Source organism: Cariama cristata, unplaced genomic scaffold (genome assembly GCF_000690535.1).
Source record: "Cariama cristata isolate BGI_N322 unplaced genomic scaffold, ASM69053v1 scaffold14296, whole genome shotgun sequence".
Taxonomy (NCBI): domain Eukaryota; kingdom Metazoa; phylum Chordata; class Aves; order Cariamiformes; family Cariamidae; genus Cariama; species Cariama cristata.
In genome coordinates, this window is record NW_009622804.1 from 31,841 (window position 1) to 57,933 (window position 26,093).

The following is a 26,093-nucleotide window of genomic DNA, read 5'->3' on the forward strand; positions in this document are numbered from 1 at the left end:
CCTGCTGAAGACGGTAAAGTTGGTTTTTATTCCCATTTCATGTCTAGTTTCTGTTTAAATAGCCTTTAAAATAGCAATAGGAGTATATTTCTCTTAAATAGTGTTCTTTTTTGTGATTCTAACTCAGTGTGTTACATTTTAGTCCTTTGCACATTTAAGACTTACATTTTTATTTGGTATCTTAATAATCAAACAGTAGGTTTATGTAATGTTTCACTACTAATAAAATTCAAAGATTTAAGGTTTTTGTCCAAGATTTCTATATCAGGGAGTTTGCCAAGGGTAGTCACTTTTTCCAGTTACGATGTCATTCCATCCCTACAAAGTTGATTTCATCGGAAGGCTTGTCACATTTTAATATCCCACTCATCATAACCAAGTGCTGCAATAGGTTAGGGTTGGACAGGTGGACTGGATAGTATCCTGGCTACAGTACAGATGTTGATTAATAAACAGGGGGGTAAAAATTTTCTAGTCTTCTTTTATGGCTTGCTGCTGAGACTTTGAGTAAAGTAGGTGGTAGTGGTGGCTTTTTTCTAGCTTCTAAACAAAAATTAACAGATGAATATGTTCTGCCATCAGTGGATATGGAGAGCAATTGATCTTTGCCTCAATATTAAACTTCATATAATCCTGAATTAGGAACAACTGTAAGGACATCTCCCAGTAAACAAAGACTTAAGTTACTGTCTGCTGAGTTAGCCAGCAGTATTGTTTCTATCTTGAGAGATGTTTTCCCACCTTCTCCTTTAATCCAGAAAGATTTTGTAGTTCTCTCTTTCCAGATACAAGGAGAAATCTATCCCCCTGTTTCTAATCCAGTAAACTGCCCTGATTTCCAGCAGCAACACTGTGACTAAAACCCCCTGGCAACTCTGCCTGGCTGGAATATTAGCCCTTCAGGGCCTATTCTGTGTGCCTGGATGCTTTTCTGTAGTGTTTTTCATTCTGTCCAGTCTCCAGCATGGTAACTAGAAAACAGCTCTGTGATGCTTTCAGAGTGTTATAAAATTTAAGAAGATTCTGCCTGAGTGCAGACCTCAGCAGATCCGCAGGGAGAGGGGCAACACCTTAATGGTAGGAAGGTGAAAGGATAGGGAAGCACAGAATGCCATGATTTCTGAACATGTATTTTGAATGTGTTAAAAGGACTCCATGTGGAAATGCTTTTCCAAGAGAAGTACAATCTGCAGGCCCACACTCAGAGAATTTTCATGCAGAGAGTTGTGAGTCTATTGAAAACACATTCCGGTCAGCTGTGTTAGTAGTGATTTTTGGGAATGGTCAATATACTTCCAGCAATCAGAACACACTGAATCCAGCAGATGAGAAAAAGCAGAAATCCACGGTCTTTAAAAACAAACAAAACAAACTCCAAAACACAAGATCAGAACTTAATCCACACACAACTGTGTTTCCCTTAGCCTGTAAAACTGAAGAGCAAAATGGTGCAGTTGTTACCAAGGCTTTATTAATCTGAAGAAATAAGTGAATGAATGTTCAGCCAAATTAATAGGACCCACTTTGATGCGTGAGGCTTGCCTTGGAGGGATTTTTGTACTCTTCCTGGCAGTTGTTGTTCTCTGTGTTTAGGTCCATTTCTGCCAAAGCAGTGCACATTTTTGCTTCCCCCTTGCCCCCCATTTTGTATGTATGCTATTTTAATGTGGTGCATCAAAACATGAAATAACTGTCAAGAGATTTCCCAGTCACTGTCTTATCCTAGTCCACAAAATTACCTATCTTTACTCACTGTGTGAGCTAGATCATTTGTTACAAGAGAGTAAATTATGATTAATAATGACAGCACAGTATTATATCTACTGCTGTGTATTCTTTTAAATCAAAAGTCTTTCTACTTGGCCTTCCCTTCTTTCCCCTCCCTTTGCTTAAACCTAGCCACAGACATCTTTGAAACATTTAATTCTACTTTGGACAGCCAAGAAAGCAAGAAACAAACAAAAAAAAAGAGTTATTGACTGCACTAGGGAGTATCAGCAAAAGAGCAGTGCTAATTGTTGAAGAATAAAAGATAACGGCCAATTTGTCAGGAAGCGTTGACAAGAAAGATAACTTGGAAGTAATTAACTGTCTGACATACTGGAAGTGATGTGTCTGCCAATAGCTCTTTAAATCATCAGGATATGAAATGTGACAGCCATTTATCACTTTTATGAGGCGCTGCTGCCTAGCTTTCCCTTGGGAAGTGTGGAGGTAGTATGTTCTTCGACTATCTTGCTAAAAAAAGGCATGGATGTATTTCAAGTGCTTCCCATTTTTGGGTGCCTGTCTTCTTGAACTGTGATTATGGTGCATTCTTAGCCTGACTAAGTCTGCTTTGAGCTCAACTATTCTGAGGTCCTATTTCCAACAATGTTTTACTTGACCTTCCCAGATATCCAGAGTGTGTCTAGGAGCTTGGTTCTTTAGTTGTCAGGAAAAGAAGCTTCCACAGACAGAAGAAATACAGCACTCATTTGAAAATTTTCTCTATTTTGTCTGTCTGAAGTACTCCCTTTAATACTATAGATTTCCTTGTCTCTTACTGATCAACAGGCCTGTCAGCAGAGAAAAATATACGGTCATTCTGATGGCAGCAGGCAAGAAGGGGCATTTCTGAAAGCTGCCTATATCTACAGCAGCATATTCAAAGACCATTGAAAGTCTCTTTGCATTGCTCTCAGTTGACATGTTTTGTTAAGTTATGCTGTTTCCATTCCAAATGTACTAATTGGACTGTGGGGCATGTTGTAGCATGCTTAGTTGTTGTGATGTTGCTTTGAACAACTTGGACTTCTTGTTCTTCAGTGTCACTAGTGAAACAGCAGAGACTATTTGTAAATAAGCTTTATAAAATAGCAGGAGCTTCATAAAAAGTTAATTTCCTCATTAAATTGCGGTTTAGCAAAAGCGCTGATCACCAAGCACCAATGTGCAGACAGAGCCATTTCTGATAGTAAGATCAGAAACCCGATGTGAAATAGAAATTATTTAAGAGAATAGCGGTACATCTTGTTGCTAAACCGAAGCGCCAGGCTCATGAGTAGCCTATTTGCATGTGCTTCACAAAATTCAGCTGCCTTCAGGTTCCTCACTGGTACAGAATGAGGACTAGTTGTGATGGCAGGAGTTTCTGACATGTTCTTGAAAACCAGCAAAAGAAGAGCACCAGTACTGGTTAGTACCAGTGCAGAGGCATTATATGAAACTGAAAGTAGGGTTGCAAGCTTTTTATATGTGTTCCTGATGATGTTTGTCAACTGTTCTAATGATGTAGATTGTTTCCTGGATCATTAAAATTTCTACACAGATTTTTAAAGGAGTTGATTGTCTGTTTAAGAGAAAGGGAGGGGAAAAATCAGTACAGTAAAGGTCTTAAGAAGTGCAGCTTTTTGAGAAATTATGCCTTTCAAACTATTGGCAACTATTCTTCTCCTTATGCAGGCTGCTATTTAGAATTGATAATCACATACTATCACTGTTTTCTGTAACAAGTCTTGAGAATATGTGCAGAGAATATGCATGCACCTATTGTTTTGCAAATATGTAGTCATTGTGTGTCATGTAGTCTAATCTTTCACTTGGAATTTTTAAACAAAAAGGAGGGTGTTCCATTGGTATTTCTAAATGATAGAACTTGGTATTATCAAGCAGAAGCTTATACCAGCCTCTAATAATTGCCAACTGTGTTAAATGGTCTTTCTCTTCCTACCTTTTCAGCATTAACAATAAACTGCAACAGCCAGAAGCAGCTGCTGGGGTACTGGAGTATGCCATGAAGCACTTTGGGGAGCTGGTGAGTCCTGCTGGATAACTCTCTTCTTCATGTCTTATGTTTTCATGGGTTTTGTAGATTTTTGGTTTGGTTTTGAGTTTTTTTTGGGGGGGTGGGGGTGGGTGGGTAGTGTGTTTTTTCAGTCAATCACATTGAGGTTCTATCCCCACTTATAATATTGCATTGATCATACTGAAGGTGCCTTGCTGCCTATGGGGATGTATACTGGGCAGTTAGCTGTATACTAGCAAACACTGTATACAGCTAAGATAGCTGGGGAAGGCTGCAAGAACCTGATTTGGAGGAGAATTTAGCAGCTATTGTTGACACTAAATGCTGCTGTGGGCAACTAGCAACTTGACAAAATAAGTCATTTTATTTAGAAGAATCTGGGAAGGGAAGGAGTAAGTTCCTGTTCTAAGCTTCAAATGCTTGAGGGTTTTTGAGAAACTGCAACACCTACCAGGTAAGGATTTAATGGAAGTTGTGCTTCTAGTCTCTGTCATCCAGGAGGCATGTGAACCTGTCAGAAAGTTCACAGGTGTTATTTAGAATAGCAGATTAGCCAGTCCCTTACAATTTTGACTGCTCACAGAAATAAAATAACCCCATTCTGTATGTGTTCTGTGTCTTTCTCTGCACAACTTTTTTTCTTTCTTTCTTCTTTTTTATAAGCATTTAATTTGTGTTCAGGACCTAAAGCATCCATGCTCTCCTGCCAGTTCTACTCTGTTATAAAGATATATTTTGCCGTGATAGTTCTTGCAGTGCCTTAGGGTGACTGGGAAAAGGAAGGCAGCCCTGGAAGCACAGTAGACTAGCATCTTTCTTTAGGAACCACTAGAAAGGAGGAACAGGTATAAGCACAAAATGGTGGAATTCCTCTAGTGTAGGATTATGTGTGGTTTTGACCTAGACTGGAAAAGAAGTCCTTTCCGGGAGAAGTACAGACGTCAGAACATGTTTGCAGCTTCTTATGATTCCTTGGGTAGATTGAACAAAGCTCTACATTACCTAATTCTGACCTCACTCTTTAGCAGTAACGTAGTTCAAAACACAGCGTTCGGCAGAATAGGCAGTGAAAAGAAATAAAAAGGAGCTGTGAGTTCTACTTTCAGGAACTTACTTGAAATATTATGACTGAGCTGAGAAGTTAAAGGGCTGATACATAAATGTCCTAAGTGGAAGACCTGGTTTGCAGAGCATGGTTTATACTGACCCTGCCCACAGGGCTGGGAGAAGAATCTAGTCTGCAGCCTATGTCAAGACATAAACTGCCAAGGACTGAGCAGAAAAACATTGGCAAAAATAAGTATGGAAAATATATTAGGGCATCTTATTTCTTGAAAATTAGAAACAAAATCTAGAACCAAAGACTGAAGAAAAGTTTGTGCAGCTGATAAGGATCACTGCTTGGCTTACTTTTAAAGTCTTTGTTACAAACCACAGCCTTTCCTTATGAGGGCTATGATTAGACCCCAACATCATACTACCTGCTTTATTAAAAAATTGCCTAGCAGTAGCCAGATGAACAGTGTGCTTTTTGGGCTTGGGGTTTTTTTCCGGTTAGTCACTCCATTCCTGAACACAGGGCAGTTGTTCTTGTTTAAATGCAAGCATGTGCAACAAGGGGAAGTGGGATATTTTATAGATTTACCCTTTTTCCTGTTCCACTAACTCCCCCTCTCCAAAAAGAAAAGCACCAGCTACTGAGCTGGTATATCAGTGACACTGAATAGGGGAATGACGTTGGGTTGATCCCTCTGGTAACCCTGAATTCATTTCTGTGCAGATTGGGCGATACTCAGAACTCCTTTTTTCACACTAGCTCAAGGCTTTTCTCTGTATCGCAGAAGTCCATGAGGATATTTAGAATGAAAAAAGGGCTAAGTGACCACCATAGACAGAATTTTTCAGGAAAAGCTATGGTACTTAATATAGAATGATGAATATTAATCCCGCTATTTATTCTGGTATTTGTTATTTCTCCCTTAGGAAATTCAAGCTACCTGGTATGAAAAGCTTCATGAATGGGAAGATGCTCTGGTGGCCTATGACAAGAAGATGGACACAAACAAAGATGATCCTGAGCTGATGCTAGGAAGGATGCGTTGCTTGGAAGCCCTTGGTGAATGGTAAGAGGGAAATGCCTGAAGACTGAGGAAAATGGTGGCTTTAAAAATTATGCCTATCTATTCTCTGGATGCTGTCATCCAGGTGAAATTTTTTTGCCTGAATTCCTATTTACTCCTGTGTACTTAGTAGTTTGAGTATTTCCAGTGACTTCTCACTTTCTTTGAAGTCAGAATTGGTAATAACATCTCTAAGCCTTTTGGGACAGGCCATTTGATAAGTTAAGGTCACTCTGAAAGAGAATCTGCAGTCTTGTGATCAGATCAATCCCATTTGTAAGAGAGAGAAAGAAATTGTAAATAGAGAGGACCTTTCAGGAAACATTAACTGGGCAGCCCTTGTCAAAAACAATCATAAAAGGAACTCGTTCTGGCCCTCCTTTTTAAACTCTAATTAAAACATGAGAGATTTCTGTATTTATTCATGGTCAGACCTATGCCTATCCAGAATGCACGGTCTTTTGCACAACTGTTAGTGAAATTGCTGTTTCCCAATAGTCACCTGGGTGTAAGATTATGCCAAATACATTATTCTCACTTTAAAACCCTTTTGCCCAACTTGTAGATGGCTGAATTTTTCATTATTACTCTTTTGTAGCATTCGTTAAGCATTGTCTCTGTGGACATTTGGTATTTCAAACCCTATGTTAAATGTATGTTGTCAGTATGTAACTGATTGGAGTCAGTGTTTGTGAGAGGGTGAGCTGGTAGTGACCTATAACTTGCTGGTTAACGGGAGGCTTCTGTTTTTCTCCCTGTTTACTTAAACTCAAAGAAGATAATTGGAGAAGGCATCCTGTGCACTGTAGCATGCAATTCTACCCAGGGGCATATGTGATTTGGTGCAGGTTCCACCTTTCCACTAAACTTTTCATGTCACTAGAGATCTGTCCTGATGGGTCCTGACGTGAACCCATGGGATGGCACACAGTAAGGAGATTCCTCTTCACTAAAGTCATTTTACTGTTAGAGAAACAGAGCTGTTTGAGAAACCTGATTCTGACAGCATTTTTCTGCCCTTTTTGTTTCTAGAAGAGGTGAGGCATATTGGACGTAGCTTTTTCAGTAGGAAAAATAGATCCTCTTACTGAGCATTTCTCAATCGTCTTTTCTAGGAGTAGGCAGTTCCCACCAGGGATTTATGGAATTTCTCCCTCCTGCAGGACATGTATTTATATCTGAACCTCCTGCTTCTTCACATATCAGTGACAAATGTATTACAAAAGGATACTTTTCTTCTATTGGAGCTAGATATTATGCATCTGTTGATAGTCTCTAGTGATGACAGCAATCACAATCTTGCAAAGATCTGTGTGCTTGCTGTTGTGGAACTACACTCTGTCTCTATGCAGATGTTTTTTACAGTTGAGTAGTGCGTTTGCAAAGTACTGTCTGCTACCTTGCAACTGACCTTAGAGACACTATCCTGAGACCGAGGATTCTGTGATTTGGCTGCTGCTGTTCTTCAGTAGCGTTTAGCTTGACTGTGCTGCTGGAGTCTGCTTGGCAGAATATGACAGTTAATCTAGAACTGGTACTATGCAGCAGCATTATTTCAGTACTCTGTGCAGTGACGTTTTGAAAGTACAGCCAAAATATTCTTAGCCATTTGCCTCCCAATGTAGTTATGTCTGCAAGAGTCATACTACTTTATTAGCATCTATGAGGTCCTGATTTACTGCTGTTGCTAGGTTTGGCTTGGTTTTTCATTTGTTTTGTTTTGGCTTTTCTTTCTCTCCTGGGCCATTAAGCTGTCAGAATGACTATCTTGCCTATGACAGCTCATCGGTTCTGTTTGACTAACTCATCTTTTTTGGGAGGGGAGAGGATGACAGTAGAGAGGGCAAGCTGGCCTCCCTCACAGGTAGCAGCTATTCCACAGCTACAGAGTATCTAGCTTGAGAAATTCTGGAACTGCAACACCCACAGTAATTGGTTTGATTAATGGAGCATTCACAGTTGATTAAAAAGAAATAATATAAAAAATCCTGAAGCTTCCTCTCCACTGGAGATGAAAGATTCAGATCCCTTCTGAGATCTTGCCCTGACAAGTCTCCATACTAGGTTACAGCAGCATTAATTATCTAAGCTCTGTCTTCAAGCTTGATGACGTGTTTATCCAAAATGTTTGATAGCAGAAGCCATGCACGAGCTATTCAGATCATATATTTTGTGTACTGACACTTGCAAAAAATTTTAAGCTTCCCTTGTTTGGTGGTGGTTTGTTTTGGTTTTTTTTTTCCTCAGGAATGTTTTTTTTTCTATATTTGTAGACTGGAGTTGACAGTTCAGTTCATAAAGTAGGCATTACTAACTGCTGAGGAGCAGATGCAAACTTTTGTCTGGATTTGAGTTTTCAAAGCATAGTGTGCCTTTAAACTATTTTCTGATCATAGGATATTTGTCATCAGACTAGCATGTCTGAGTTGGCCAGAGGAGAAGAATCCTATTTTCCACTCTGTATAAAAGGAACTATGGTGCTGGTTGTTATCTTATCTGTGGAAAGTGGTTGTTTAACAAGGCAGAATTCTTAGAAGAGGCTTTTCGCTGATCAGAAATTGTGGATTCCTCTTAGGGGGCAGCTCCACCAGCAATGCTGTGAAAAGTGGACACAGGTCAATGATGAAACTCAAGCTAAGATGGCTAGGATGGCTGCTGCTGCTGCCTGGGGTCTAGGTAATGTATCCTTGTGTGGTAGTATACGACAGCCCACAATGTGAAAGCACAGATAGTTTTAACTTACTTCAGAACTACAAAATGTAAGAAACAGCAAAATCAAAGGACAAAATTATTTGTGTTGGGAAACAAAGCAAGTGTCATTCAACACTGAAGCCCTTTGGAAAACCTGTATTTACATAAGGTCTTCCAGTGTGGTCTCAAGTAACAAAGAGACTGCTTTATTGGTCTGGGCAGATAATCAGTTGCTTAACTGGTCCCTTTTACTTAGTTTTACATTGAGTGCAGCTCAGACTTGAAATAAGATTAATAGAATTTCTTAGATTTGTGGCAGACTCTTATTTACAAACTAGAACAATATCTGTTGAGCATTTTCATAGGTTGTATCTGCTGAGTAGACAATCTTAAGTGGAATAAATCTATAAATGCTCCAAATATCCGTTATGCTGATAGCCCCATACTTACTAGAGAAGCTTCTAAATCTCTTGCTGTCTGCCAGCCTTTGCTGAGAAAAATTCATCTTTTGCTTTGTAGGATACTGATTCATTCAAATGTTCTGGAAATGTCAGCATTTCAACTTTTTCATCACAAGGAATGCAAGAACCTTTTCCATGAGGATAACAATTTGCTTAGAAGAAAAATGCCTGTGTTTTCACTTGTCTATAACTCTGTGTATGTATATATACAGTTTATGTGTGTATATATATCCACAGTTTCTGTATATTAACACAGACTGTCCCTACCAAAGACAAGCTGTTGGAGAGCTGACTGAAATGTAGAAGTACCACACAGCATTCAGGCCTAGTCACTGATGTCTAAGCACTGTAGCATAGTTCTTTTCTTATCTTGCAGAGAAGGCTATTGTATTATTGAGGATATCTGTGTTTCTGCAGGTCAGTGGGATAGCATGGAAGAATATACCTGCATGATCCCAAGGGACACCCATGATGGTGCTTTCTACAGAGCTGTACTGGCTCTTCATCAGGACCTTTTCTCACTGGCTCAGCAGGTAATTATCTTCCTTGTTGGGTTCCCAAAACCTAGTTTAAGATGAACTAGGCTACACTGCTGCATGGAAAGACATGCTGTTTTACAGTGGTTGGCTATAACCTATGAATTGCTCAATAACCTTTTTTTCCATTGATGTATTAGACCTTGGTGATTGAGCTTATCTTGTATTTCCAGAAACACAGCAGTGAATATATGTACAGATAGTAGTGGTCTAGTGTAGAGTGTGAGAATGCCTTAGTCATTCTTAGGCTTCTTTACTTTTGTGTCTATTTTCTAGACAGACACTATACAAGGATTATCTCAGCAGAGGTTCCATTCCACAAAGCACTGCTTGATAAAAGGCATTTATGGCAGAAGAAACACATAACATAGGTGTTCTGTGCACTTCTGTCTGCAGCTCTTTTGGTGTAGTGCTCATATATATTATGTGCTAGAACTTTTCCTCTAATTTTTCTGGTAGCAGTGATAAATCTTAAATCTTAGATTGAGATGAGAAATCAAGAGAAGGAATGAGTCTATTGAACAGAGCTGTATTAGTATGCTTGTTTGTCACAGAAGATTTGCAGAGCAACTTTTTCCCTTCTGTAGATGTGAAGCATGTTGTTTACTTTCCAAGGAAGCTCAAGTACCATTTCTCAGAATTCTGTGCTGACTTGCCAGCTTAGATAAAGGAGTAATGCAGTCTGCTCTGTCAAAACTCGTACATAGATTTTTTTGGGTGATGTGCACAGTAAAATTAGCCAGGCCTTCAAAGGGGTGGAGTTTGTGATTAACCTTTAACATTTTGAACAGGAAAAACTATAGATGAGAGATTATATAATGACTGGAACCAGAGCAGGATTTATTTCATGCTTGAAGAGCATGTCTTAGTTGGAGGAAGAGAAATGGAATTTACTGTCCTGTGAAATTCATAAAAACCTGTTGGGTTACGTAAAACAGTAAAAGCTATTTTCTGTCATTATATATTATCAAGAGATATTTATTGAGGCTTTGTTATAACTGACTCACTTGCACTAAAATGTGAACTTCTCTCTGCCACTACAAATGTTATTAGTGATCTCTACAATGACAGAAGGATTAGAAATACTGCAAACTTTGATTTGGTAGGAAGACAAACTTCAGACTGTGCACGTGATAAATAAAGCCCTCTTGACTTCACCTATACCTGCCCCTGGACACTGTTTTCCTATCAATTCTTTTTATTGATAACATCCTTTCCTGGTTCTTGTTGGAGAATGGGAACAGTGCTTTGTTCATGGAATGGAACAGATGATTAGCAGTTCCAACAGTTGACTCTAGATAAAACATACCACATTTGCTCCAATATCTTGTTCTGTTTCAGTGCATTGACAAAGCCAGAGATCTGCTAGATGCTGAGCTGACTGCCATGGCAGGAGAGAGCTACAGTCGAGCCTATGGGGTAAGCATCTAACTCTCAGCCTTCATTCCCCTCATTGCTGCTTCAGACTGTCTCTAGAAGTTGCATAAAACTTCTGAGTAGTGCTTGTATCAAACATAAGACCTGTGTAGGCCCACAAGCTAAATAACTCTTGTCAGATAAGAAATAAAACTTTGTAGGAACAGCTCTGGGACAAATTAAACAGTGAAATGAGTTACCCCTCCCAAAAGAAATAAGAATTGACATTTAGAAAGTTAGGATCAGCAGATGGTCTAGATACCAGTATATAGCAGTCGGCCCTTTACCTGTTGGGAAGCATATGTACTTAAGATTTTGATGCCAAAATACTGTTCCTTAATTATAGATTTGTTGTGTAGTGATTGGGATGGAATGTGATTGTTTCCTTCAGGCTATGGTATCCTGCCAGATGCTGTCAGAGCTGGAAGAGGTTATCCAGTATAAACTTGTACCAGAACGCCGTGAGATCATCCGTCAGATCTGGTGGGAAAGACTGCAGGTACATCTATATAAAGATCAAGGGCAGAGATGCTGATATGCTGGCATGAACAGCTTCCTTTGAAGTCCGTGTGATGCCTCAGCAAATCTTTCCATTTCTCTTTCTATCCCAATAGCATAGATGCTTACATGGCTGCACGCTTTCTGTCTCCTTTGCATTTGTCCTGATCGTTTGGGCTTTTTTTTTTTGTTAATGTTCCTGAGGTGTCTACTGAAGTGACACTTTAGTAGGGTGATTTAAGCCTTGAAATAGATGTGTACACAATGGAGGTGCTAGTAACATCTCCAAGGCTGCTTGTCTCAGTGATGGATCACACCTGGAATTACTGGTTTGAATAAGGCTAGTTTGAACTTTTTACCTGTCTGGCTGCATTTCAAGGAGAAGTGAATTCTCCCACAATGCTGGAAAACTGGACAGAGAATTCACATACTTGTAAAAGATTGTCCTGCTCCTTTTTGACCTTTTACAAGAACATTTCCAATTGTATGGTGGCACTTAGGGACGTGACTTAGTGGTGGACTTGGCAGTGTTAGGTTTATGGTTGGACTCAATGATCTTAAAGGTTTTTTCCAGCCTAAATGATTCTATGATTCTGTGATTAGTCTTGTCCTCTTAAGAGACCTTTAGCAATGCTGCTTGGCCTGTATTTAAAGTGAAGTTTGTGCCTTTTTTGCTCTAAACAGCAAAAGTGCAAAGAACCTCTGAAGACTTAAATAAGCCAAATATCTTGAGACTAGTCCCTTACAAGAAGCATCCCTACACTGAAAGTGAACATTGTCAGATGAAGTAGTACATACAGGAATACTGTTTTAAAGAGGTGATTCCTTCAAGGGAAGGGAGGGAAAAAGAAAGAAAAGAAAAGAAAAGAAAAGAAGCATAATCAGGGTAAAATGCTCTCATTATACCAAATTTTGATACACTGCCTGGAGGAAGAATTTCTCCCTGTGCAGCGTTCTTCACTGTGACTGCTATATCTACCTCCTTATGAAAGACTGTTACTGCTGCATAGTTTTTAGCTGTTTGGGAAACTGTGACAAAGCTTTTAGTCTCCTATCTGCATTCCTGTCTGGAAAAGCTCAGGACCATTCCACTGGGCTGGAGAAACTGAGGGTAACAGGAAGTGTAATGTCTCAATACAGCTGTTTATAGTCCTGAAACCAGTACATACAGTTCTTGCACATTTTATAGCTGCTTTTTAATAATTTTAAAGTGCCTGTTGGATGAGGTTTATTTGGATGTTAAGGAACGAGGTTTGCCTAACTTCCCAGCCCTCAATTTCAGGGGAAAAGCAAAAAGGGAAAGAAATAGATGCTTTTGTGCTAAGGTGCTTGCTGCCATTGGAAATTCTTTTGTTTTCCTCAAAACTAAGTCTAAGTCATCTCTGGATCAATACGAACTTCAGAGCATCACTGTTATCCCGAAGTACTTGGCCATTACAGCAAGCACCACGTATTCGGTTGTTGCTGTCCCTTCCACAGTTCTACTTCTCTGTAGCATCCTTGAATGTTTGAAATACAGACTCATCCTGCTCTGACTGACAATGTTGTTGTGCCTCTCCCTTCAGACAGACAAGAACCAGACAATGGTTGCACAAGCAGCATAGCAGTTGGAACTGCAGTTTCTGGCAGAATATCAGTTCAGACATGCCAGCCTCTAAAAGCAACACATGCAAGGAGAAGAAAAAGGGTAGTAACAAAAATATCTTTGCAACCATTTGGTTTTGTACCATCTCCGTATTAAGATTTGCCACTGTTTAAACCAAAAATAGGCTTTAAAACTGGGTTGAGAGGGTTATAAAACTCTTGAGTCATTTCAGAATTGCACAAAGAACTTTCCTGATTTTCGGATTCATTTCTGCTTTAGAAGCTTTTCTCCTTTTTCCATTAGAGGATATCATTAGACTGCAAACACTGAGCTGGCTGCAGAGAAAATAAAAGTCAAGGACTTAACGTTCTTCACACATTGCAGTATCAAAGAAATAGCCAACTAGCTCATAAAGACAGCCTGCTGTGAATTATGGGTACTGAAGTCTCTCCATCTTGGGAAAAGTCCCTTCAGATTCTGAATTAAGGCTCTATGGAGTAGGTTGGAGACAAAACGCTCTCTCTTTGTTTTTCTCTCAGGGCTGTCAAAGAATTGTGGAAGACTGGCAAAGAATATTGATGGTCCGATCTCTTGTTGTGAATCCTCATGAGGACATGAGAACTTGGCTCAAGTATGCCAGCTTGTGTGGCAAGAGTGGGAGACTGGTGAGCATTATCAAGCTCTACCCTCTACAGCAGGTTTTTTAGATGATTGGCTTTGTCATGCTACTTCAACCTTCAGCATTACCAAATACTTTCATTGCCCAAGTAGGATGGGCTTTCCCCTGAGGAAGTGACTGGTCAGAAATTGTTGAACTGCTAAAACTGTAACCAGTGTAGAGTTCATGCTTGTAGCCAAGGTTATTTTTTTGGGACTAGTATTATACCTGAGAGCCTCAGAGCCAATTTTTTATTGCGTGTTATACCTGAAAGTTCTTACGCGGCACTGGTAATTATTAATAATAGCTCTCTGCTAAAGCACTCTTTATCAAATCGAGAATGTGATGTTGTTATTGTTGAACATTACAATCCTATTTCAACATTCACCACAAGATTTATCACCAAAAATAATTGAAACAGAGACTTCACACTCTCTACTGGCTTCTGAAATGAGAATCTAACACTCTGATCCCAATGAAGACATACAGTTTATCATGTGGTATTCTTACGAGTCCAGGGAGTGGTAATAAGGCTGCTATGTCTGTGTTTTATCTGGAACGTCAGAGGTGTTTTTTTCAGTGGTGGGTAATTCTGCAGTCAATATGAAATGGAGCTAAGAATGAGCTTGTTTTAACCTGCTTTTTCTCTCTGCAACTTTCTTCAGGCTTTGGCCCATAAGACCCTTGTCCTGCTCTTGGGAGTAGATCCATCTCGACAGCTGGATCACCCACTGCCAACAGTACATCCCCAAGTGACTTATGCATACATGAAACACATGTGGAAGAGTGCCCGTAAGGTACAAAAGAACATAGTACTCTCTGTGCTTCATTGCTCAGGTTTTGTGTGGTGGCATGCACGTTAGCTCTTCATAATCCCCACAGAGCAAAGTCAAGGCTGAAGGTTTTATTTTTGCTTATGTAAAAAAGAGTAACTAATCCCTTTCCTTATGGTTTTTTGGAAGCTAAACTTCTGAAATTTTCCTTTAAAACTTTGTGGACAGAGAAGGCCTGGCCCTAATTTTATTTGCTACGTGGAAAGATTATTTTTGCTAAACCAGGATCAGGTACCCGAAGGATGCAGCCAAGATTAGTGGTCAATAGTAGCAATTCTGTCCTCACCAGGTTTTTACTGTGTAGGCTTGGTACTTGACTTTTATTCCACTGTTCTCATTGCTAGGTCTCAACGCTGTACCTATGGTCAGAGGTACATGCTGAGAGAGTAAGGTTTTTTCATTACCAGTTTTAGAAAAATATCCTGAACAGTTTGTACTTAGTTGCTGAGCAGAACTGACTTTTATTAAGGACATTATTGAAAATTTCTAACTGAAAGACAGCTGAAAAGTACATAGGGTTTTGTCATGGGAACAGTTCGGCTCCAAAGAGCCTAGGGTGAATGTTTTTGACATTGCAACACAGGGAGAATTTACATAATCAAATCCAATAAGCCCCAGACTGGATAACTTACTTTTTTTTAATATACATTAAAGCCTCCGTTTATTCTCATTTTCTGCCACATCTTTTTTATTTTTCCGGTCTTTGGGATTGCCAGCACTGGAGCAGAGCCATTGCTATGGGAACATTGCCATGACCTAACTATTCTTTATTTGAATTTAAAAAACAGAAGGAGCTGCTGATGAGGCCCTGTTCTATTGGCTTTGTAAAACAGTGTAATGGTCTCTTACTTTCTCCAGTAAATGACCCGAGAAGTATATGGGTCTTCTCTGCCTGCCTCTGAGTGAAAGTGGACTTTTCTGTGTTTGACCTGTGATAAAGAAACAGACAGACAAGATGCAGGAAACTGGTGCAGCTGTAGAAAGGAGAATGAAAGAAGGCACAAAGATTAAGGGGATGGGGGAAGAGAATATATATAAAATAAACTGAGGCAAAGATATATGGGGCCTATGAAGACAAGGAGAAAAAAAAAGATAGAAAAGCACCAAAGATGAGAAGGAGGAACAGAGGTGGTTACAATCGCATCCTCTTGCTCATTGAATGATTTCATATTTAAATACAGTGCATAAGTTCTGTGCTTAGGGGCTTTCTTTTTCTTTCTAACAAAAAAACCCTAAAACTGGGTGTTGTTTACAGTGCTGGTGGAGAAGGTAGCACTTACCCAAGGTAGCACTAATCCTAGACCTGCATGCAAGTCTCAACCCTTTCTCTGAGCACACTTCTGCTGGAAGGGCTGGCTCAATGATTGAGTCCTTTGTGGCACTTGGAAAGTACATGCTTATTTTTGAAATTCATGGTTACAGGTGCAGCTCTGTGGCAGAAGAAGCTATGTTAGAATAAAATTTGCAGTCTGTAGAGACTTAAGTGTTTGTTTATACCAAATACTGAAAGTGTTTAGGGAATTCCTCTCGTACCAGGAGCATTACATGGTTGGGTGTATCCTTATGTCCTATTTGAGTGACTATCATTAACTAAATAGTACATAGTCGTACCTAGTGATGTATGTAGACTAGAGTTTTATATAACTGTCTGTTCACTTGATTTACTGTCCTAAGTAGTAAGCTACTGAGGTAGGCCGGTATGGTAGGAAATGACCATTTTTTCTAGCTGAGGAGTTCACGGTTGCTTGGTTGACCCAGAACATTTTCCTTACCTCCATTTTGGCACTTGCCAGATCCAGGAGGAATAAAAATGGCATTTAGATGGAAACCAGCTGCATAGCGCTTGCAGAACTACACAACAATCTTTTCTTAAACAACAGATTAAGAAGATAAATAAGTAAACCCTATTGCATTTCTTCTAACAAGGACCTTTGCCATCAGCTGCATTCTACAGACATATACCATAATGAGACTGCATACAAACTTAGGAATTCAGTTGGTAAAGAAAACTTACTGCTTTCAGTCTTAAGTGCTCTGCCTGTCAGTTTATGGTGATCAGTTTTCAATATTAATGGAAACTGAAGCGCAGATTATTGGGTGTGCCTAGATACAAGAGGGGAACGTAACTGGTCAGCAATATATTTTTGTCTATTTTTGTCAAATGTCTGTCATAACAGCATAGCTATTTATAAGATTCTTATTCCCCCCCTGCCCCCTTCTAACCAAGTATCTAGGTTACAAGCCGTGGAATGCCCCCCATCAATGGTAATAGTGTGATACTTTCTTTTATTTCACCCTGGGCTAATACACTTTTTCCTGATGATTGACTTGTGCATGCTGACATTTGAATGGGATAGATGAGGCATTTCAGCTCAAATGATTTTTGTCGCATTCTAAAGTAGCTCATTCCTGTAGATGGAAATTGGACTCTTAATAGCATATTCCGCAGTTTCTGACCTGAAGTGACCTTGCAGATTGCAAGAGCTTTACTCTAATTGTTTCCAGTGAAGTATGCATACTTTTTTTTCTTAAATCTTTAATTTTGGGTTTTCTTACCCCATAATTCTTTCCGAGGAATTTCAGAAAGAGTCGTCCCTCAAAATTTGGTAGTGCAAGTTGCTTTAGCACTACTGCCTTATGTAATCTGCTGGCAAAGGAGCAAAGTGCTTTGTACTTCTTAAACCACCTTAGGAGAAATCTAGACTTTAATTTGTTGAAACAAATCAAAGTTTGTATCTCATTGTGTGTACTGTAAGCCTAGCCAAATCTGAGGGGTTAGGAGGGAAGATCAGGAAGCTGTAAGTTTTCCTTCAGGCATTATTTTCTCAAATTTTTCTTTTTTTCAGACCATAGCATATTATAGACAGGCTTCCCTGGATTTGTGATCCTGTCTATTATGATAGTGACCTGGTCAGATGCAGTTTGTAAGCTATGAACATTTACTTGATTGTTGGAACTGCTGGATTGTCTTTGATGTGCAAGCTCAATTGCAAATGCGACATCTCTATATCATTACTACAGCCTCACTCTGCATGACCAGTAAGAGAACATTCTCTGCTGCTGAAGTTTTCTTCTTGTGATCTTGTCGCTTTGCCAGAGTTGAGTTCTTGCACAGCAGAGCACAATGTTAGCTTATGTTATGGTCGGTCATGCTTTTGACTATGTATGACATGAAAGTGTGCCTAGCATTGCAAGGGTGCAGTTATTTGTTCCTCAGCGTGGCAATTCAGTGGCCAGATTTCTGAGACCTCCAGAATCTCTAACCTCTTCATTTATTTGGTGCTACATATGTGGAGTATAAACTGATTTTAGAGGGATGTAAATGGCTAAAAAGCTTTGAAAGAAAACAACCCTGTATTTTTTGCTTTCAGTGAAAATTTATTTCCACATTGTCTTTCCCTCTTGTGAACTTATTTTTAACCCCTGTGGTCCTTACTGCAACCATCATCCAATTACAGATCGATGCGTTCCAGCACATGCAGCACTTCGTGCAGACGATGCAGCAGCAGGCACAGCATGCTATTGCAACTGAGGACCAGCAGCACAAGCAGGAACTCCACAAACTCATGGCACGGTCAGCACCTGGTCCTTGGACACCCTTCAGCTATATAGTGAAACTGATGTCTTTCCTGAGGTTGCAGGGTCCGTGCAGATGACACATTGCAGACAAGGCCCATGCTTTGTTTAAAAGGAGCAAGGGATTTCTCATTTAGCTGGTAGAGACCCATTTGGTATTACATTCTTACCTATCATGTAATTTTCAGTAAATGTTATTGTGACATATTGTCCTAAATGAGCTTGTATTTGTTGCTGGTGACTAGTTGTATTTTTCCAGCACTGTAGCTCACTGGCAGAAGGCAGAGCTCTCAGCATGGCTGTTTCTTTGGTTTTCAGGAGATACAGTCGGTAGGAAAGAGATGCTTCCCACGTGCCTAGCACATCTGTGCTTGGCAGCATGTGCCTTAATATAACAGCAGTGCTTTGGGCAATAGGTGCCCAGCGTGTGATGGTCTCTTAAAATATTGTTGAATTAAAAACACATCTTAATCTCCATTTTTCCTCTGTGGTTCTGGACTTGCCAGATCTGTTGTTTCCAATTTAAAGAAGAAACTGCATAGTGCTTGCTATTGAAGTTTTTCCTTTTTTTAAAGGGAGGCATGCACTTAATTTGCTTTTATGAGAATGGGAACTTGATAACACCATCGTCTGTTGTTTTTTTTTCCAGAGTGACTATCATGGAAGACAAATTAGTAATGAGTTGCACACAATATTTTTCTTGCACAATACTTTCTGGAAAACTCAAAATATAGAAAGGACAGCTGTGTAACTGTGGTATTTGCTTTGCTCTCTCAGCAGGCTTTATTAAGCTTTGCACAAACCTTCACAGCCCCACCCTGCCGCAGTAAAAATATGGGGTTTTTTCATTTTCTCTAGGAGGAGGTGACTTAATGGGGTTCTGGCTTGGGGGAAGAGCAGTTGCTCTGTGTTTCCACTGTTTGTCTGTCACAGTGTTCTCTCCAGAAGGCTAGTTTGTATGGTGATAAGTATAGCTAGCCAGCATATGCTGTGTGCATTTTATCAGTACTGATGAAGTCTTTTGATGCTACTGTTAGCTACTTCTTACATTTATTTTATAGCTGATACAAATGAGGAACAAAGTTTGACCCTCACATTTCCCCTTAAAAATTAAATCATTAACTAGTTAGTTCCACACTTAGAAGCAGGATGTAGGTGTTTTGAACCTTACATGTTAACATGTACACTCCCAGTCTGCAGAAGAGGCTTACTGAGTGGGTTTAGCACATGAAATGTCTTTCAGACTTCAAATAAGAAGTCTGCCTCTTAATCCAGCAGGCTTCATTTTCATTCTTGGTTCTGAGTCAATAATCCCTTTTCTTAACCAGGTGTTTCCTGAAACTGGGTGAGTGGCAGCTGAACCTGCAAGGCATCAATGAGAGTACCATCCCCAAAGTCTTGCAATACTACAGTGCTGCAACAGAGCATGATCGCAACTGGTACAAGGTCAGTAAGGAAAAGCTTCTAGGCACTATTGCAGAGAGCAGTAAATTTGATCGCATCCCATACTACGGGAAAGGAAGATGTTCATAGGAAGATCTCCTTTAGCTATCTGCCTTGTTACTGGAAGTAGGATTAAAAAAAGAGAAAGCAGCCTAAGGCAACCATGAGATTCTTGTTTAGAATTTTATCTGGCTGGTAAAACTAGGGCGCAATCCAGTTTCTATTCTTGCTTTTGGCACTTTCTCTCCGAACTTTCTGTCACAGTTAACAGTGAAGGAGAAAGGATAATCTAAGTGGAAAAAAATTTAACTTGTTCTCACTCAGTATACTTGAACTAGGAAAGTAGCCTAGTTGCTAATTCTCCAAAGAGCCTTTGATTTCAGGGTTGTGACATTTCAATTAATATTTGGTGCCCGATCCTCTCTGGGGCTGTCATCTTCTGTATTTCTTCCTGTTACACCTCCTGTAGTCCTAACATTAATCTTCATTTTAAGCTTTGAAAAATTAAGGTGTATGTGAATGGAATGTGATTTAATTTTTGCCATAGAGCTCCTTTGCCTTAATATCCAATAGGGAACTCCTGGCCAAGAACTCACCAGGATGTTATTTGACATAATAAGACACTTAATGTTTTGCTAATCACTTGTAGTTTTGTGGTGTCTGCAGGGTATTACTTACTACTGTTGTCTGTGAACTCAGAAAAGTTGGATTATTATCTCTAATAATTAGAAAGTACAGGTTGCAGAAAGGATTCACCTTCCTTCTGACTTTTGTTGTCTCTTGTTGGCAGGCCTGGCATGCCTGGGCAGTGATGAACTTTGAAGCAGTGCTTCACTATAAACATCAAAACCAGGCCAGAGATGAGAAGAAGAAACTACGTCATGCCAGTGGAGCCAGCATCACCAGTGCTAACACTGAGGGCAGCAATAGTGAGAGTGATGCAGAGAGCACAGAGAACAGTCCCATCCCATCTCCAGTGCAGAAAAAAGTCACTGAGGTACCCTTCTTCCCTGTTTATGTTGAGAGATTGGTATGTATTGCTTAGACACAGGAAAATATTATGGTGGGAGCAAGCTACTATGCATACCTGGCTTGTGGAAGCGGTCTGTATATATATATGTGTGTGTGTGTGTATACACACGCTCATAGCTTACAGCAAAAGTGAGGAAGTTCACGTTAACTCAGTCTAAAGGGAAGAGGACTAAATTAATGCAAATGATCGTACGTTAGCTGTGAACTAAAGCAAAGGCATGGATGCTATCATAAGTGTGCATTAACAAGTTCTGCTGCTTAAGCCCTTCATGAAAGACTGGGAGGAATCTCTTTTACTTGCCAGTTATAGTAGGGTTGTAGTTTTTAGGCTGCTTTGCTGTCCATAGTCCATAGTTTTGCCAACAAACTGAAGTACAAAAACACTTCACAGTATGTTCCCTTCCAGGCTGAAAGATCTATGTGTAGTCAAGCAAAACCTAAATTCCAGGAGCAGCATGCCCTGTGAGATGAGCAGAAGTCAACTATAATGTGGATTAGGGTTATGTTTCCACATATTTCTTCCTCTTTCCCCTTGCTGAGTTTAGGATTCATGTCGACTGATGTGCTTGTGTAGAACTAATGCAGCAATTTTCATTCCAAAAGGATCTGTCCAAGACCCTCTTGATGTACACAGTCCCTGCTGTCCAGGGTTTCTTCCACTGTCTCGAGGAAACAACCTACAAGACACTCTAAGGTACATAATAAAGCTCATAGTAAGTGAAATCCAACTGATAAGGGCACATGGTTTAAGATTAGGTAGAACCTGTTTCTGCTCTTCTTTCTTATGGTTAAACTAAGTGAATGCTTCAGTCCAAGCTAATTTATGTTAGGTAGATTAGCCCTTATCCTACTGTCTGTAGGTTCTGGGAAGAAGAGTCACTTGTAAATGGGTCTGAAGGTATTTGACTGGAATGGGGTGTTTTGTTTCATTCCTAACGAATTAATTTCTCTTTTTCAGAGTCCTTACTCTGTGGTTTGACTATGGTCACTGGCCTGATGTGAATGAGGCTTTAGTAGAAGGAGTCAAGGCAATCCAAATAGACACTTGGCTGCAGGTAAGGAACACAAAGGGCTGAGACAAATACCTGTTCTGGGGGGGAGCTTGGGGATTTGTTACATGATATCCATGATGATCCTTTGCTAAACAGTCCTCTGTAGGTGAGTGGTGACAGCAGTGTACAGTACAATTTGTAACTGATTTGACAAGCATCTTGCACAGAGAGACGAGAAACATTCTTGCATGCATTTCTGTGTTTATATGCAGATTAGTGCATATGAATGAGAAAAAGTTTGAAGATGATGTGCATTCAGTAGTGATCAAGTATAAAACAACATTGTGCTGCTCTGATGTAATTCAGTCTGTTTCAGGATTGCCTCATAGAATGACTCTTGTAAATAAATAAAAAAAGCCTTTATTTCTTACTTGAGCATTACACTTCAAGACACATCTTACTCTTTCCATAAGAGGATCCTGTAACAGTTTTGCGCAGAACACTTGTGATTTCGCTGAGGTGTTCTGCATTTCCAACACTGTTTGGAACTTTGTATTAACATCTGGCCATCTCAAAAATGAGTGGTGGGCCTCGTCTGTCTCCTTTAGAGACTGTGAGGTCTCTAGCAGAAGGCAGAACAGCCTGTGAACTAAACACATGAGATGACAGGGATGCTTATTTTACTTATCCTTACTACTAGGTTATCCCTCAGCTCATTGCAAGAATTGACACCCCTCGGCCATTAGTAGGACGTCTCATTCATCAGCTCCTCACAGATATTGGACGGTACCATCCCCAGGTAAGCTTTGGCTTAGAGGAGGAATTTCCATAGACTGATAGCCAATTAAGGCATTTCCTGTGTTCCATTTCACCTCGTCTAGAGGCCTGCACTGGAAGTCACAGCAAGTGATGATCGTGAGGATGGGGACTATTTCTGCTGCTGCTTCTTTCACCTCAGCACTGTTCACATAAAAATGGAAAGAAGAGGTGGATAAGCCATGCAGCAGGGGAAGTTCTCTCCATCTAATAGAATACTTGGTAGTGTAAATCACCTTCTTAAATCTCATTAAGTGACTACTAAGAGGCTACCTCACAGACGTTTTATCTGAATTACTTCCTATGGTGTGGAAAATCACAAAATGCTAAAACCATTTTTTTGTTCTTCTAGTTTGATGCAGCCTCTCAAAGTCATTCTGCTGCTCAGTGAATTAAAGTCTTATAAGCTTTTTAGATTGGAAGACTTTGAATAGCAAATTCCTATCACCTCTTTCCAGAGGCAAGCTTGATTTCTCTTGTCTAGCCCTAAGGCTGCTATTTATCAATGCTTTGCTAATCTTTCGATTTATGCAGCTCTTCTGTGTGGTTCTAAAATACTGTGGGTTGATGTCCCTTGTAGGCTTTGATCTATCCTTTGACTGTGGCCTCTAAATCTACAACCACTGCTCGCCACAACGCTGCGAATAAGATCTTGAAAAACATGTGTGAGCACAGTAACACTCTGGTGCAGCAGGCAATGATGGTGAGTACTTAGTGTACCATAAAGTGTATTGTGTTTCAGGACTGGGTATACCATATATATAATAACGTAAAGTGACTATTCATTGTTACTTTTGTTCAAGTACAATTAATTTGGGGTTTTTTGCAATTAACAGAGGTTACAGTATTAGTATAATTTCAGGAGAATGCTTTAATTTAAAAAGGACCATAACTTGCAAACACTGAGTTCGTATGTCTCCTTATGAATAAATTTAGAGAAGAAATAAATGAAGAATTGTTGTTCCGTAAAGAGATATTTTTGCTTTGTGAAAAGTGGAAACAAAACTTACCAAGCATAGCATGGTAAGAGTAATTTAATTCATTTGCTGAAGATTTTTGTGAATAAATGAAAAGTAATGTTTTCAGGCTAAGCTACACAAATACATAGAAAATTTCAACGGCAACAAATAAGGTGAGAAAAGCCTGATCAGCTTCCTGCAGAAAAAAGTGTAACAGCATTGTGGGAGTTCTTGTGGCTCCCTCTAGCTGCCAGCAACAAATATTCCATAATCATTAAAGAAGAGAGTAGTTTTGCATTTGTAAGTTAGTATACAGTCATAGTGTTTTTCTTTAGGCATTTAATCTGTTTTCCTGTCCTAAAACAGGTGAGTGAAGAGCTAATCCGTGTAGCCATCCTATGGCATGAGATGTGGCATGAAGGGTTGGAAGAAGCATCTCGTCTATACTTTGGAGAAAGGAACGTGAAGGGAATGTTCGAGGTGCTGGAACCACTTCACGCAATGATGGAACGTGGACCTCAGACTTTAAAAGAGACATCCTTCAATCAGGTATCTGCAAATGGCCAAGGGCATAACCTTCTGCATGCCCTAAAAAACAGGCAGGGCAGCCACCTGCCTCACATGTGTTACAAGGACTTTTACAATCTAACACAAAGAGTAAATCTCTTAAGACTCATTACATTAGTTGCAGACTTCATTATTGACATTTATCTTCAGATCTGTATTGCTTTTGGTGACTACAATACTACAGGGGTCATGGTAATACAGATTGCCCTGGAGTCTTATATTATCTGGGTGTCTGATTTGGTCTGGAAAACATACAACTGCTCTGCAGTTAATTCTTCTAAGTCCAGTCTGCTTTGCTTTATGGTAACCACTAGCACAGATAGTAGAGATGACTTCTCTCAAGCCGGCAAGAGGAATTAATTTGAGCTTGTGAGCCTATTGTTAAAGGGTGATTATATTCATTCTGTTGCCTCCTATCATGAAGTCTATTTGTGAGCAACATTGTCTAATAAACTCCGTGCATGTCTTGGATCCAGGAATTTCTGGATCTTTAATTCCGATATGCTATAAAAATGTAAGATCAAGTATTTGTAATGCAATTTGAAAATAGACTGTGATGTTCTTTGTAGGTATTAAGTGGTCTCCACCTGTTCTACTCTAGTCTGTAGAAACGTTTTTCTTCTGTTGTTTTTCACTTCCTCCCTAGGCCTATGGCAGAGATCTAATGGAAGCCCAGGAGTGGTGCAGGAAGTACATGAAATCAGGAAACGTCAAAGACCTAACTCAGGCTTGGGATCTCTATTACCATGTGTTCCGGCGTATCTCAAAGCAGCTGCCTCAGGTAGGGGGAGAGGTACAGTTCTGTTGTGGGTCTTACAGTGCAAGTTGTCAATACCAATCTTTGTTTCATGTTTTCTGGTTATTCAAAACATTCAAATCCAGTATTCTGGAAATACCTGCATATGATTTGCTGCAAGTTTGCTGCTTATGCAGCACTTCCTGCAAGCATCTGAAATATTGACAACTGACTGAACTGTTCTAGGTCCCTCAACAGCATGAAGTCTTCAGATGTTTCAGTGAAATTCAACTGAAATTCTAAGGGGTTGTATTTCTTTTGGTTTTGGTAGCTCACTTCTTTGGAACTACAATACGTGTCACCAAAACTGTTAATGTGCCGGGACCTGGAATTAGCAGTGCCAGGAACGTATGATCCCAACCAGCCCATCATACGCATTCAGTCCATTGCACCCTCACTGCAGGTCATCACCTCCAAACAGCGGCCCAGGAAGTTAACATTAATGGGTAAGAGAGAGCAGTTTTCACTTAGCTATTCTAGTATTTAAACAGTCATCACTTTTAGGTCAAACTGCATATTTACCAAGTAAAACCTCTCCAACATTTCCTTTCAGGTGAGGTATTTCTTAGTGGTCTGGTCAGTCTGACTGCCACACTTTCCAGTTCATGGGTGCAAGTATATTTGCTCTCGTCTGTTTGTTCAGCAAGAGTAAACTTTTGTGTGTTAATTCTTTCACAGGAAGCAATGGGCATGAGTTTGTATTCCTTCTGAAAGGTCATGAAGACCTTCGCCAAGATGAAAGAGTGATGCAGCTTTTTGGGTTGGTCAACACTCTGCTAGCAAATGACCCAACTTCTCTTCGTAAAAACCTCAGGTATGTGCTGTGAATCATCACTGAATGTGCTTATGCACAAGTGACACCCTACATAGGTGCAGTTTCTAAATAACCCTTGACATAATCAACTGGTTTGTAAGGAAGTGACAAATCTTAGAACTGAGTCAATTTAAAAAAAAAAAAACAAACATTCATAGAATTCAAACTTGAAGGAAACATATCCTGAGGGGATTGTTTGTTTTATTTAATCGAAGTCCCAGCTCATAAATAGTTATGGTCTTTGAGGCCCCTATTTCAAGATAGCTTGAGCTGCCTTAAGAGCCTGAGAACAAGACTTTTTTATTGTAGTCACTAAATAGCTTAGTGAATAGTCTTTGACTGCAATTCTGTACAGTGTCTTTCAAGCACAGACATATCAAATGTCATGTGCAAATAACAGATCATCATGGGTGACATAACATGTACCTTCTGAAAGCAGTCTTTCAGTGAACACCACGTAAGCTTTGAGAATGTCTGTAGATTATCTAGCAGCAATCTATCCAAAGGGATGTC

At 39.8% G+C, this 26,093-nt stretch overlaps 1 protein-coding gene across 1 annotated transcript in view; it reads left to right on the forward strand.

The window, feature by feature from the left end:
- The window catches only part of MTOR (mechanistic target of rapamycin (serine/threonine kinase)), a 65,539-nt gene that overhangs the window by 30,976 nt on the left and 8,470 nt on the right, over positions 1 to 26,093 (forward strand). The window contains 20 exon segments of the mRNA XM_009702495.1: positions 3,721 to 3,796; positions 5,771 to 5,910; positions 8,483 to 8,583; positions 9,477 to 9,592; positions 10,937 to 11,014; positions 11,403 to 11,510; positions 13,634 to 13,759; positions 14,418 to 14,549; positions 18,044 to 18,159; positions 19,490 to 19,607; positions 20,395 to 20,601; positions 21,240 to 21,291; positions 21,294 to 21,330; positions 21,595 to 21,691; positions 22,329 to 22,427; positions 23,025 to 23,147; positions 23,770 to 23,952; positions 24,617 to 24,751; positions 25,038 to 25,212; positions 25,445 to 25,580. Coding sequence (XP_009700797.1) covers positions 3,721 to 3,796; positions 5,771 to 5,910; positions 8,483 to 8,583; positions 9,477 to 9,592; positions 10,937 to 11,014; positions 11,403 to 11,510; positions 13,634 to 13,759; positions 14,418 to 14,549; positions 18,044 to 18,159; positions 19,490 to 19,607; positions 20,395 to 20,601; positions 21,240 to 21,291; positions 21,294 to 21,330; positions 21,595 to 21,691; positions 22,329 to 22,427; positions 23,025 to 23,147; positions 23,770 to 23,952; positions 24,617 to 24,751; positions 25,038 to 25,212; positions 25,445 to 25,580 — 2,355 coding nt within the window.